The following is a 15,350-nucleotide window of genomic DNA, read 5'->3' as shown; positions in this document are numbered from 1 at the left end:
AATCGCCTGTGTCCTGGATTGTAGTGTTAGCATGCCCATGTTAGCGCTCTTTAGTTAGCTGGTAGCTTCAATCACCTGTGTCCTGGATTGTAGTGTTAGCATGCTAATGTGAGCGCTCTTTAGTTAGCTGGTATCTTCAATCACCTGTGTCCTGGATTGTAGTGTTAGCATGCCCATGTTAGCGCTCTTTAGTTAGCTGGTAGCTTCAATCACCTGTGTCCTGGATTGTAGTGTTAGCATGCTAATGTGAGCGCTCTTTAGTTAGCTGGTAGCTTCAATCGCCTGTGTCCTGCATCGTTGTGTTAGCATGCTAATGTTAGCGCTCTTTAGTTAGCTGGTAGCTTCATGTAAACTGACACAGAATGATGTAAAAACTCTTCATCCAAATAATCAGTGAGTATGTTCTTCTTCTTCTTGACTCAAACAGCTTTTATACACAAGGGGAGGAGCCGGCCGTCCCGTCCATGTAAACACAGCTCACGGCACAGGACACACTGGAGTTATGATGTACTGATGTGTCACTTAGTGCTTCCTTTAACATGGCGATGTAAGATACTGTTGGATTATAGACAAAAATGATTTGAGGCCCTTCATCCAGCGTCCGTCACCATCCCGTCTCCCAGAGTCCCGACGCCTACTCCTCTTCCTTTCTTCACTCCTGTGTTTCTTTGTGCTGCAGATTTATGTCTTACAGTGAGTCTGATATAAAGAAAGGTCGATGTGTACGAAGAGCTCAGCACCCTGCAGCTCCAAAACAAATACCTCTTAATTATAAGCAATTGGCTCTCCTTCCCCTCCGACCGCTGACTGAGACACATGAAAGCGTCCGTAATTGCAAGAGTTGCTGCGTTTATGTGTGTGTCGGGTGGGGGTGTGGTTGGGGTGGGGGGGGGGAATGTGACGCAGTTGTAAAAAATAAAAATGGAAGGCTCTCATTGAATACAATGACTTCCTTCCTCTCTCTTACTGAGACGAAGGGGAGGCAGAAAATGTCCATTTGGCACTGATTAGGGAAGACGCAAATTTGAAAGTGGGGGGGGGGCTCGGAGACCACAGGGGTTACACACATGTATCTGAAGCCGCGACACTCCAGCCCCCTCTAATTTAGATGTCTAAGAATTTGCTGTATGTGCTGCCTCATGCCAGTAAGTCTCAGCCTCACTGTTCACAAACGACAAAGGGCAGCGTGCGCTCTGTAAGTCATTAAAATATTCTCTCTGTGACATGTTCATTAAAGCGCTGCGTTTGTGTCTTCACGCCTCGAGCCCTGTGTGTTCACGTTCCAAATGTGAATTTACTCATACAACGATGGAAAGGGACAAGATAGCTGCACACACCCTTTAACTTTGTCTGCTCGTCGTTAAAAAACACACACACACTCACACACACACACACACAGATCTAAAGATGACACACAGGAAGTCTGGTGTAACACGCTGTACTTGACTCTCTGACTAGCGAACAGGACAGGAGCCGAACACTGAGGCCATCATGTGTCCCAAAGATTTGATTTTGAGGTTGGATTAACTACCTTGATTATAAAAGGTGTGTTTTGGTTGACCAATCAGAACGTCAGCTCTCACTCCCTCTGTTATTATCTTATTTTGTTATATATTTTTGTTATTATCCCTTTGTCAGCATGTGGTGGACACTGTAGCTTCAGTGTTTAGCCAGCTCTGCATGTAGAGACACTGTAGCTTCAGTGTTTAGCCAGCTCTGCATGTAGACACTGTAGCTTCAGTGTTTAGCCTGCTCTGCATGTAGAGACACTGTAGCTTCAGCGTTTAACCAGCTCTGCATGTAGAGACACTGTAGCTTCAGTGTTTAGCCAGCTCTGCATGTAGAGACACTGTAGCTTCAGTGTTTAGCCAGCTCTGCATGTGGTGGACACTGTAGCTTCAGTGTTTAGCCAGCTCTGCATGTGGTGGACACTGTAGCTTCAGTGTTTAGCCAGCTCTGCATGGGTCTGTAAAGCTTTCTGCATTCTAACCTCTCTCCATGTTTCATCTCCAACATTGATCCTAGTTTGAGCAGCTTTCTGCTGCTGGAGCTTATTAGAAACATGCAGAGGCTTTTTAGCTCGGGTACAATCACTTCTATCTGAAGCAGTTCCACTGCCCGCTTCCATCGCTGCAACACCTGTTGACCTGATAACTGCTCTCATATCTGGCAAACCCAGGGGCGTCCAAAACAGCCTTCAAAGCCCCGCCTACCTTCTCTGGTCCAATCAGATCCAGAGCATTCAGGAGCAGAATCTAAAGTTAGAAGGAGGACATACTGGCTGCTGCATTGTTGTCAGAGAAGCTTCAACACAGCAGGTTTCCTTCATGATCACACAGAAAGAGAGCAGCTCTCTGATTGGCTGATTGATCACAGAGGAGGAGAGCCTGAGTCTGTTATCTCGATCAGTCATTTCTTTAGGACGTTGAGGGATGAAAGACTGACTGTAATTAGAACACAAGCAAACTTATTTCAGCTTGAAGCGATCTGAAACTAAATAAGAAATCTCTGAAACAAACACAGAGTTGATTCTCCGGCAGCGTATCTTCTCCCTCTTCATGTTGATTATCTTTGTATCTGTTGGCCCGCTGAGAGAATTACGACTCTAATAACTTTCATTCGCAGCCCCCGTAGCATCGCTGAAATGTTTACTACACGAGCGCTGAGCGGTCCTTTGGTGAAGCCGAGCGTTCGTTAAAGAGCCTTTGACTCAATTCAGTGTGTATAAATATATCCATTTCATTATGGAGGCCAGTCAAATATTTGTTTCAGCGGTTTTCCCCCCATATAATGTAAATTGCTGCAAGCTGTTGCACTTGGAAAATGTTTTCTCATAATGCTTTTCTGCCTCCGCATAAATCACGGCTAAATGTTGCATCCAAATCACTACAGACAGCCAATTTATCCCTGGCCTCCCCTCGCCCTCCTCCTCTCATGGAGAGACGCTCGCTTCAGCTTTTTAACAGCGACCGTCACCATCTGTTGACATTCGTTCATCATCGTTTCTAATTTATTGGGGTTTTTTGAAGTAATTGTCTGTTTTCTTCCTGTCAAACGAAGCAAGGACTGAAAACGTGGAGCTTTAAGTCGCTGAGAGGCGGAGAGCACATTTCTTCGACGCTGAAGTTACGAGCAGATTCTTATATTTATGAGTTGCTAAGAATCTTGCACATTTGATATTCTTGTAAATGTCAACAACAGTGAACAATTCGGTGAAACGCTGCTCCCCACAAACCGACACAAACCTCGAATCCCGCACAGACATTTTCATACAGGACGGATAAATCATCCACACGGAGCAGAAGGTGCGGCCTGTGGCGTGTGGCGTGAGGGAGCGGCTCTGTGTCGGCTTTAACTGGATCTCAGTGGGGTTTTATTAACAGTCGCCTTCTGTGTGTAAGCGAGTCGCCCCGCTGAGGGATTTTTGGAAATCTGTCAGCACCTGCAATCAATGTTAATCCTGAGAAATCGTTCTTTTAGCCGCCTGCTAGCTTAGCCGCCAGCTAGCTTAGCTCAACATGAAGGTAACGATATGTAGCAGGATCTGATGCAGCTTGTGCACGAGTGTTTTACCTGAACGCACCACGAGAAGAAAACCTAAATACAGAGAGACACTGAGGACCACGATCTACAGAGAGACTGAAGGGACAAAATAAATACAGAGACACTGAGGACCACTATCTACAGAGAGACTGAAGGGACAAAATAAATACAGACACACTGAGGACCACTATCTACAGAGAGACTGAAGAGACAAAATTAATACAGAGACACTGAGGACCACTATCTACAGAGAGACTGAAGGGACAAAATAAATACAGAGAGACACTGAGGACCACTATCTACAGAGAGACTGAAGGGACAAAATAAATACAGAGACACTGAGGACCACTATCTACAGAGAGACTGAAGGGACAAAATAAATACAGAGACACTGAAGGGACAAAATAAATACAGAGAGACACTGAGGACCATTATCTACAGAGAGACTGAAGGGACAAAATAAATACAGAGACACTGAGGACTACTATCTACAGAGAGACTGAAGGGACAAAATAAATACAGAGACACTGAGGACCACTATCTACAGAGAGACTGAAGGGACAAAATCGATCCCCATATTTCTGCTGCATCATGATGTTCACTTTTTGATCAGTCCTCGTCGCGCTGAGTCGGACCTTTCGTAGATTCATCAGATTATCATTAATCACAGCGTGACCTCCCTCTCAACCAGCCCCATCTAAAGCTCATTCATCCCCATTTGCCATGCAGCTCTGCGGGTCGATAATTGGCAAAGCAAAACACAGATTAAACCCAATTTGGAGGGTTGGAGTTTGAAGCTTAGCAGAGACAGCCGGGGCTCAGGCTGAACCGGAGTTCACTGGTCCTCTCTGCCTGTCTGAGGCTGCCGCGGGAGGGGACCACGAAAACCTAAATCAAACCAGCCTGGGCTCTGTTTGTGTTTGCGTGTGTGTGTGTGTGTGTGTGTGTGTGTGTGTGTGTGTGTGTGTCAGAGAGAGGGAAAGGGGGAAAAACAGCGCACTAATAGAAACCAACTCCCAGCGTTCAAACTCCATTTGTCTCATTAACCTATTAGCCTAAAGTTTAATCACAGGATGTCGTAAAATGATTTGGTCTCTGAGTAATGACAATATTTCAGCTCTGCAGCGGCCAGAACAAAGCAAACTGAAGCTAATCGGAGCACAGACGCTTGTTTTTCCTCCTCACGGCACGTCTGGGCTGCAGATTTGGGCCTCTACCTCGCCTTGCCGGCTGGGTAATTGTTTACTGGCGAGGTTTTTGTTGCATGAGGGCAACATCACGGCAGGATAACAAACTAATGACTAATTTCATGGCTATTGAGTCATTTTAAAACGACCATCTTGAGGATTAACTTTAAGGAGCAACTGTGACTAATCCGATTGCAGGTATGGTCAACGACGTATAATTCCCTCGTAAAGAGAAAAAGGAGCGCATTAAGACGCCTCCACGTCGGCTTGTTAAAGGCTTTCAAGACAGAAATGATCCACTTTGATGCTGCTTTATCAGAGTGCTGGTTAGAGCGAGTCAAAGGAGAGCACATTCCTCTCTGCAGCCGTGGGAGATGACCCCTAGGTGGCAGCGTAGCTCGTGAAACCTCCCGCACTGTAACAACAACATCCCTCCAATTACAAAAGCTCCTCAATCCTGGCTCCTTTTCTCGGGCTCTGCAGGGCCGCGGGACCGGGGTGACGGTGCGTCCCAACATTCGATAAGTTATGATCAGCTCCACCCGGCCTTTAAACGGCAGCGTGATAGGATCTGTGAGGCGCGCTGGGCATGTATAGTGTTACTCTCATCAAAGGAGGGCTGAGCGGAGGATGATGTGTGTACTGCCTCTGCTTAGTGGAGGCATTTCCAGCTGGCGCCAGGGCAGAGGAAACCCACTGAGACACACAACAACACACACAGACACCGGGGTCAGCCTGGATTCACCCTCCTCCACCTCCAGGCCTCTCGGCCTCCTCCGCCCTCTTCTTCTTCTTCTTCTACTCCTCAAACCCCCTCACCCCCCCCGCCGCCTTCCCTTCCCTTCCCAGACCCGGCCGCCTCTCGTCTGTTCTTTCTCTCTTTTCACCTTTTCTTCTGTTTTCCTGTCCATCCCTCTGCGGCCTCTTTCGCCCTCATGCTCTTTGTGTTTAACTCCTCGTAGAGACGAGTCAGACTGAGACTTCGATCTAAAGAGCAAATTATTTATATTAAATGTTATATTTATTATATTATTAGTGTGGCTCAGTGTAGGGTTAAATTAAAGAGCAACTTTATTCACACGCATGCACTCACCAAGACAACGAATACATAATGCAGAAAAAGAATATATAAATCTTGATGGATCTCGTGCAGTTTTGTCCCTTCAGGCTCACCGTAGACAGGCGAGACAAGTCTCAGTATAATCCACCTGATGACATCACACGCTGACCTGATGACATCACACACTGACCTGATGACATCACACACTGACCGTTGTTACTGTTGTTACTGTTTGTCAGTTTGGGATCCCTAACCACTTCCTGTTTCTGGGCTGAAAGACAGGAGAAACTTTCAAAATAAGAGCATGACAATTTTGAATTTTAATGAAATTGTTGAATTTTTAAATATGCATTAAAAAATTGGGATTAATTGCCTTAAAAAAAAAATCAGCCCTTAATATAGAGATGTTAATAAGTAGGCTACAGGAAGTGAAGCTGCATTAAGATTTTCCGCGCACACAAAAAAAATCCACAAGCGTTTATGGAGCATGTTGAACGTCCTCTGGGAAGCATCGTCCATTCTTATTCATTCCACATTATTCATTAACTCCCAGAACCCCGATTAACACCAATATGAAATAGATACTTCATTAATCTCTGTGATTGTTTAAAGCTTTCATGCTGCTGACTTCAGCCTCGTATTTTTGTTTCTTACCCGTACAGTGTGTGTGGATGGAGACATGAGCTAATCACACCTATTTGGTTTTTTGAAGCAGGCTGTAAACATGTTCATGTCTGCTGTAAAAACAGGCTGTTTGAATGGGTGTGTATGTGACTTCCTGTGCTGCTGCAGCCAGCCTCTAGTGGACACTCCAGGTACTGCAGCCAGCCTCTAGTGGACACTCCAGGTACTGCAGCCAGCCTCTAGTGGACACTCCAGGTACTGCAGGAGGTTACACTTCAGCATCGGCTTGGACCAACATTTGAGTGACATCAGGTCTCGTGGGAGGGGGGGGGGGGGGGGGGGGGGGGGGGGGTATGGTAAAGAGGGGGGGGGGCTGAGCAGTCAGGACAAATTAAAAAGCCAACCTGCTATTTTACTGTTCAGATCTGTTGATGCTATAAAGCAGGAGAATGGAGCTTGGCGGCCTTTACACGACTACTCGGCTGATTTTATGTGATGCCTCCGCCCCCGCCCCCCCGGGCGCTGAATCTAAGCCTTTTTGGCACAACATGCTTTGCCTTGACCAAGCATGGGATCTGTAAATGCCCTCATAAATACTTTTTAGCACTCTATTTAGTTCCATGCCCTGAGCCAACAGCATTGAAAGTATGTCACCCGGGAACAGTGGGAGAAAAAAAAAACCTACAGGCCAAACGGGGCGTAATGTCGACATAATTAACAAGCGAGGCCTGGGCACACACACACACACACACACACACTAACAGACACAGCAGCATGAGCATACACAAAGGAACACACACACATAACTATAGGTTAATGATTTCATAGACACACACGCACACACACATCCCCGGGTAGAGCGATGGTGTGAAAATATGTGAGTGTAAATGAGATGCAGGCAGGCTCACAGCAGTAAAGAGAGAGAGGATGTGGCTTGGCTTTCAATTGCTAAACTCTAAAGTGTGTTTGTGTTTTTTTGCAGGAAAGAGTCATATTTTGAATTCTGTGCATGCTGATCATCTCTGAGTGCAAAAAGGAGCTGGACGTTTTTCAGGATGTGGGGACAACGAGTCGCTCCGAGGGACGAATTCTTCGAGTCCTGATGTTTTCGGAGAGTTTTCCCCCTCGAAGTGAAGACGACATCCTGGTAAAGATTAGTGATCAGTTAGAAACCCCTGAAGGCAAAGCGTGTGAGGAGGAGTGAGCTCAGGAGAAATGTTCTCGTACTGAGAGTGACAACAAACGGATCATGTTTGTGGAGGATCTCATTAGAGACGTGTTAATAAACTATATCCCAACGTGAAGAAACTTTGAAAGAATTCAGTCTTTCTCTCTCACCCAATGAGAGCTGGGATCGGCTCCAGCTCTGGACCCATTTTAAACAATGCATTTTAATTTATTTTCAAAATCACAAAATTGAGAAAATAAATCAGAAAGTTTCTTTCCCTCCGTCGCTCACAGTTTCTCCGTTAATGTTTTTAAAGGCTGAGCGGTTCAAAGAGTCGAATGAGCGATAAGGGGCTGCTTCAATTCTCTTAAATATGAACCGAGAGGCCGAGAGGAGCGACGAGCGTGAAAGTTACAGCTGGAGCCCTTAAAGAGACAGACGCTGAGAGGATGTATGATCATGTGCAGCTCCTCCATAGAGACGAGGTTGAGCCCTCCACTGATATCGCATCATTCAGAGAACATTACATATCCAGGTCATTGAAGGACTGAAGTGTAAATCAGCAGGGCTGGGTGTGAAGCAAAGAAGTCAACACCTCCGTGATGTGTTTGTGTTCAGACGGTGACATCAGAGCAGATGGGTGTGATGTAAACGCTTGGCACTGGAGCCCAGAGGAACAGGCTGTGCTGTGAGCTCACTTTGTTCTCCTCACATGAAGAGTCTGCTTTCATAAGACCATCTCAGCAGGATGAAAAGGCCGAAATCAATGACGGCTGATCTTCCAGACAGATTACAATACATGTCTGTTATTTCAGATGATGGAAATTAGCTTTTGTACCTTAAAGGTCACATGACCTCCTCCTCCTCTTCAGGTGAAATCAGTGTCCTCGCTCCTCTTCATCATGTGTGTGAAGTGTGTTGTTGTAAATCCACTCTGATCCTGTATCTGATCATGTCTATAAACCCCTCTATTTCAGCCCTGCTCAGAACAGGCTGTTTCTGTGTCTGTAGCTTTAAATATGTAAATGAGCTGTGTCTGGCCACGCCCCCTCTCTGGAAGGGATCGGGTGTACTCGCTGCTTTCTGGCTCCATGTCCTATTGTTTACGGTGAGAAGGCAGACTCAGAGGGCAGAACAAACACCTAGCTGTGGGAGTGTCACCCACCTGGGGGAGGGGCTACTGCCCTTTGTGATGTCATGAAGGGAACATCTCCAAACGGCCTGTTTGAGCAGGCAGAAAACGAAGAGGACGGACTTTTCTCATCATTGGGGGGTTTGTAGACAGACGTGTTAGAGGAACATGGAGGGGAGGAGTTTAAATCATGTGACCTTTAGAGAATAACTCACAACAGAACAAAAAGAGACGACAAATTGAGGAAAGTAAACACAGCTTTACCAAATAAACACTCTGTTAATTAAACACAAAGTAAAGTAAGACAACAGAAGCTTCAGTTAAAACATAACAAGCACTGATTACAGCGTCTCCATTCATCACTGACAGCTGTGATTAAATACACAACATGTGACGTCAACATGGGCAAATACATTCAGTGATCTGTGAACTTCCAGCGTTAGCGTTAGCGTCCATAATTACAGCAGCTAGCTTAAATAAGGTGAAAGAAGAAGAGTGTCTGATCTCTGCTCGCCACCTTCGCCTCGCCGGTTTCATTCCTCGCCACAGAGCGACTGATGTGTCCACTCGTGTTGTAGCGGAGACCTGATCTCTGTGCTCAACACAAACCCGAGACCAGAGAGCGCCGAGTCCAAGACCAAGGCAGGGCGAGACCGTGTGTCTCATCGGGAAGGTTGGGGCCGTAAAAATCCAACTACACATTAAAGTGATTATTTGTTTTAGAAAGAGAGACAAGACCGAGTCAAACACACTCCATTAACTACCCGTAAGAACAGTGATCTTCTACAGACGGGGTTTTGATGGCTCAGCTGATCCCAAGGCCTCGCCGTGAGAGCCGCCATGCTCGGGGTCATGTGACTAACACCGCGTGGCGTTCACAGAGCGAGATTTGACTGTTGAACAGACGTGGCGATAACGAGACGGCTTCTCTCACCTCCGACTGCACAGACTGATGTAGAACGACTTAATACAGACAGGCTGCAGTATTTACATGACACACACACACACACACACACACACACACACACACACACACACACACACACACACACACACACACACACACACACACACACACACACACACACACACACACACACACACACACACACACCCCTCAGCCCTTCACTCCTCTCCCTGCAGCGCTCTCTTCACGGCCTCGCCGCCGTGTTTCCCCGCCTCGGCCTCCTTCAGAGCGCTGACGACAGGTAACCACGGCGGAGGCAGCTCAGGCCCCGCCCTCTTCATCTGGCTGAGGTGACTGAGGGCGGCGTACAGCCCGGTGTTAGGCCCCGCCTCCTGCTCCTGCTCCTGCTGCTCGGTGTAGTACATCTCCAGAGCGGCCGGCGTGCAGTGCTTCTGCTGTGACAACAAAACATGAACGTTTGATGTTTGAGGATTATCCACAAACATCAACTTTGAACTCAGCGAACTGCGCTGCTGCAGGTTCACCGGCGTCTACGACAAACACGACAAACTGAGTAAGCGTGCAGCAGCGTGCAGCAGCGTGCAGCAGCGTGCTCCTGTCCTGTCTTCATTATTATTTAAAAAAAAAGAAAAAAGGATGTTTGTTGATGGAGGCTGCTGAATTACCGGGCCTGCTTCAGAGGATGGTGTAGCGGACCCTCCGTGTGAGCGGGGCCTCCTCGCTCTTACATCCTCACCTTTTGTCTCCAACATCGCGTCAACAGGAAAATGCTGAAACCAACTGCAACCGGCAGAAACTTCAAAAGCCCCAGCCGGAGGGTCCCCCCCCCTCCTCGCCCCCCCACTGTTAAGCCTTTAATCACAGTTTAGTCACGCTCAGCTCTAATTAAAGACCCCTACGACTCACAGGCGGGCGACCCAGTCCCTGCCCGAGCAGAGACGAGGCTCTCTCTCATTTTCCTCTTAAGCTAACATGCGTGGCAGCGCCGGTCGCTGCGCCGCGCCTCCAAGGTGTTGTTGGGAGATAATGAGTTTGTGTTTCCTGTGTGAGGGACGTGAGGGCGTGTCGAGAAGCAGCGCAGCAGCTGCAGTGAAGACTTTGTGAGGAGACTTTTAGTGGGTGTCACACGGCGGGTCGTTATATCACATGACCTGATATGAGCTGCTGAAGGTCCATCATCTGATACCTCTGCTGGCACGCGTTTTAAAATGATGCAATCTCTGCTTTTCTATCTACGGTTAGGATTGAAAAGAACCAAAGCTCTAACGAACGAGAGCAACGGAGAGGGAGCATTGTCTGTTCTGAAAAACTACGTTGGCAACGACTCCGTGCTCAGATGTTGCCAGCGAACAACGACGGGAGTTTTCTGCATATTTTGGTGGTTAAAATCAGGAGCTGGTTCAGGAGCACACGCCTCAAACGCCTTACTCACCTCTGACGCTGATGTCCAAAGAAGCTATCGAGATCGTTTGATTTTTACTTGTATCTTATCTTAGCTTGGTGTACGCCGTGCGGGTGTAAACGTGTGTGTGTGTGTGTGTGTGTGTGTGTGTGTGGGGGGGGGGGGGGGGGGGGGGGGGTCTACCTTCAGGATGAAACCCTCTGGGCAGGTGAGCTGGTTGTACCACATGGCTTTGTACATGAGGAGGAGGAGCAGGCTGGTCAGGAAGGCCAAAGTGATGAGGATCAGACCTGTGATCTGAGCGAGACACACACACACACACACACACGCACACACACACACACACATCCCATGTTTTTGTGGACATCATATTTTTCCATCTTTGACCTTATCGAGGTCGTCCATCTTTTCCTCTCCAGGTCAAAATGAGGACGTCTGATGTGAAACTGGAGCTCTGCAGTGTGGAATAAAGGATGCACCTTTGTTTTATCGGAGACGTCGCGGTAGAAGTTGATGTTCAGCCTCTTGATGCTCGGCACGTGCAGCGACTTCTTCTGCTGCTGATAATGTGTTGAAGTCTTCACAACGACCTGCAGCAGAGACAACTCACTGTTATTATAGCCATCGTCTGTTCTGAGTTCGGCTGAAGAACTGTCTAAATATAATCGAGCATCACTTGCTAAATTTCATCGTGGACTGAGAAGCAAAGTGGTTTTTGTTCTGCAGCGTTTAATTAGCCTGAGCAGCATCTCGCTGCATTCAAAGAGGGGCCGAGGTTTGAACCTGGGACAGCAGGTAAGGGCTCAGTGTTTGGAAGGTCAGCACGCGGACGGCTGCATCTTAGAAACACAGACATTTAAGAAGTGGGCAAAAAGTCCAACACAGCCCGACAATCATCAAATCTGTCATTTTATTGATTGATTGTGTCAAAACAAGTGCAGAGCTTTAAAGGTGACAGGTGCGTGTATGTAATCCTCCCCTCCATGTTCCTCTAACACGTCTGTCTACAAACCCCCCGATGATGAGAAAAGTTCATCCTCTCCGTCTTCTGCCTGCTCAAACAGGCCGTTTGGAGATGTTCCCTCCATGACATCACAAAGGGCAGTAGCCCCTCCCCCAGGTGGGTGACCCTCCCACAGCTAGGTGTTTGTTCTGCCCTCTGAGTCTGCCTTCTCACCGTAAACAATAGGACATGGAGCCAGAAAGCAGCGAGTACACCCGAACCCTTCCAGAGAGGGGGCGTGGTCAGACACAGCTCATTTACATATTTAAAGCTACAGACACAGAAACAGCCTGTTCTCATTTACATTTAGACATCGTTGAAATGAAAGATATGCTGGAAACATGTTAGTACTGAAACAACGAGTCTGACTGTTTGTTGTTACCTTGTCTGCGAACGACTGTTGGAGCTGCTTGACCTCCAGCGGTGTGATGAGAGGAACGTTGTGAAAGCCGTCGTCCGCAGACAGCTGCTTCTCCGGCTTGTCCGACAGATTGCTGCCCAGCTTCACCATGGCTGCTCAGGGTCAGACCGACTCACGCCGCGTGCTGTCCAACCAAACGTGACCGCTCGACTTTCACAGCTCGAATCGAGGATCCTACCAGAAGAAGATGAGCGGGTGAGGAGGAGAAACAGGAAGAATATTTGACATGCAGCGTCTTTTTATTGGTTCAAGACTCGGACTGAATGATCTCAACTCGAGACATCATCAGAAATATGTGCAAATAAGCGGCAACCTTTATGGTTGGGTCATGATTAATGGCCCACCTCCCCTAACGCTGAAATAGACGTGTTAATCTGATGCGGCGCTGAACGCCTCTCTCTATTTTCTGTCCTTGATCGATGATGTGACCGTGTAACACGCGGAGGGAAGGAGTGAGGATCTCATTCACACAGTGCAACACAACACCTCTCCTCAGCCAAGGACCCCACGGGCCCCTCTGACGTCAGCGACTCACAATGACGGCTCACACAGCAGGTGGCAGAGGCTGCAGCGTGAGAGAGAGAGAGATACAGGATGGGTAACGAAGGCCATTAGAGTCGTCCTGTGTTGAAGAGGATCCTCTAAAGACGAAAGTCGTCTCGGGTTTCATTTCAGACGAAGAGAAACTTTACAACGATCCTCGTCACACTTCACACTGGTGAAAACAGCGAGTGAGATTTCACGTCAGGCCTTTAAAATAAAGCAGCAATCTGTATATCATCAGGAACCGTTTTACACAAGGGACTGTCATCCCGCTTTGTCCAAAGGGGGGCGCCAAAAACAACACAACCGACAGTTCCTCACGGGAACTTTAGAGCGCATTCACACTCGAGCAAGCTGGCACGCACAGCGCCGAAACCTGTTTTTATCCTCCTGAAGACGAACGTCCTTGAACTTTCCTTTGCTCTTCTTCTCCTGCTCTCACAGTTTGTGGATGTGTTCTGCACGGCTGTGAGTGTGTCACTCAGCACACGCTGCAGGTTCGATCAAGTATGTCTCAGATGCAGTCTGAAATTTAAGACCTCACGCGAGTAAATAATGCACTAAATTAGATTTTTAAAGACCTTACATTTTAAAAATCTGCCTTCAGACTTTGAAGGAGCGACGATGAGTAAGATGTATGTTCTGAGTCAGAACCGGTTCTTGTGTTTTCTTATTCTGAGCAGGTCCGGGGTTATCTGTCTGTGTAGTGAGAGAGGATGTTCAGTCAGCTGTGTGCTGACCACCCCGCAGAGTGTGAGTGAAGTGTGGCTACACTGAATCATCTGAAATCTGTGATTATGCTGTCGCACACTCACTGCCATGCACCCTGCAGAGGAGAGCTGCAAGAACGCATCACGGCAGGACTTCATCATGGAAGTCATCGTCACATTTCCACGCAGATTTCTGAGGGTGAAGAGAAGCTGTGCTCAACTTCTCCAGGCTTCACCGCTCACGCATATCTCAACTTGCTGCATTGAAGACTGCTGCATGCCACCATTTATAGGCTACAGGCTGCGCGTAGTCAGGCATCCAGCTGCAGATAAAACACAAAAAATAAAGAAATCTGTGCAATGAAACACCTGAATTATCAGGCTGAAAGTCCAAGCACTACATGAGTGTTCCTCACACTGCCCATGTTCACAGGACAGGGTTTGTTTGTACACTGGACTCAAAGAGTGTGAACGCAGTCCAATACAACATGCACACACAGGTTTAGCTTCCTACATGAACTAAAGCATCAGTTGAACGTAAATCACGTCCCTGCACCGGATATACCGCAGCGTTAAAGGCTCCCATTACCCGCAAACGCATCATTCTCAGTCAAAGACGATGTGTCCCCCCCTCAGCCTGAGAAGAAACGCGATGATAAAAAGAGGATTCAAACTCACGCTGTCCGTGCTCTCCTCTCCGGTCGTCCGTGCTCGGTGCAGGACTGCTCTGTCGGCGAGGACACCGGTTGCCGTGGTGACGTGTGATTCACGGCAGGACTGCGCATGTAATTCAGACCTCCGGAGGAAGGGGGGGGGGGGGGGGGGGGGTCGTCATCTCCGCAGTCACACTCGGGGAACATGTTTAAACACACAGCGGTTTAATATCTGCCAATACTTCAAAAATGCAAAAGCATTTAATCATTTGTTTAATATTCGCTGTCTCACCTTCAAAAAAAAAAAAAAATTAAAAACGAAACATTTTATTTTTTTTAAAAACTCCAAAAATATTTCACCTTCGGCAATAAATATTTTACATCATTAAAATATTGTTGTGAGAAATATATTTCAGTCCAATCACAGACAGTCTATAGAAGAGGATCAGGGCTAAATGTGAGAAATATTTCAGGAGGATTAACATGCAAAAAGAAGTCGAAAAAAGTTTAAACACTTAAAGATTTCATCTTGTGTTAAATTGTTTCAAATTCTGATTTGGGTCGAAAATATTTCAGTCCAACAACAAACAGTCAATGTGGAACCAAAGAGGAGGATCAGGATCAGACATGATAAATAAATAACATTTTCATTTTGCAAAAAAAAAAAAAAAAAAGGTCCAAATGTTGAGAATAAAGAATAAACATTCTTCTTGCTTCACTCTCACATGTTGAGAAAAATAGATTCTGCACTTCAAGAAACAGAGGAAAAGAGAAAAGAGAAATGTATTTTTCAAGAAGTGTTGCTCAAAAGGAATGTCTGAAAAAAGTCCAAATTTCAAAAGAAAAACACCAAAATAAACTGAAAATGTTCAATTTCAGCTGAAAATATTTCTGTCCAATCACAAGAGAGATAAATTAGAAGAGGAGACAGATTTTGTATTATTATTGTGCACTGAGAAAAGTCTATGGAGAATAA

The 15,350-nt window shown here is 46.8% G+C and overlaps 1 protein-coding gene across 2 annotated transcripts; it reads right to left on the bottom strand.

Moving 5' to 3' along the window:
* Positions 1-9,749: 9,749 nt before the first annotated feature.
* Positions 9,750-13,115, bottom strand: caly (calcyon neuron-specific vesicular protein). Of its 2 annotated transcripts, none has more exons than XM_079338482.1 (4): positions 12,430-13,115; positions 11,524-11,634; positions 11,228-11,341; positions 9,750-10,073 (listed from the first exon to the last, which is right to left on the bottom strand). In XM_079338482.1, the coding sequence occupies exons 1-4, from the start codon at positions 12,556-12,558 to the stop codon at positions 9,840-9,842; spliced, it is 588 nt and encodes a 195-aa protein (XP_079194608.1). In that variant the 5' UTR covers positions 12,559-13,115; the 3' UTR covers positions 9,750-9,839. The 2 variants fall into 2 exon arrangements, with proteins under 2 accessions (XP_079194608.1, XP_079194607.1); XM_079338481.1 differs by having other exon boundaries at positions 9,752-10,076; positions 12,430-13,059.
* Between the last annotated feature and the right edge of the window lie 2,235 nt (positions 13,116-15,350).

This window comes from Symphodus melops (assembly GCF_947650265.1).
Source record: "Symphodus melops genome assembly, chromosome: 2".
Taxonomy (NCBI): domain Eukaryota; kingdom Metazoa; phylum Chordata; class Actinopteri; order Labriformes; family Labridae; genus Symphodus; species Symphodus melops.
Note: the sequence above shows the minus strand (reverse complement) of the source record. Positions and strands in the feature narration are given on the sequence as shown.

Bases quoted from the DNA above. Each gene is read 5' to 3' on its own strand.
- caly (XM_079338481.1), bottom strand. From the start codon at position 12,558: ATGGTGAAGCTGGGCAGCAATCTGTCGGACAAGCCGGAGAAGCAGCTG. The intron at 11,635-12,429 runs GTAACAACAAAC...TCTCTGCTGCAG, and splicing joins AACAGTCGTTCGCAGACAAG to GTCGTTGTGAAGACTTCAAC. The intron at 10,077-11,227 runs GTAGACCCCCCC...TTGTTGTCACAG, and splicing joins CAGAGGGTTTCATCCTGAAG to CAGAAGCACTGCACGCCGGC.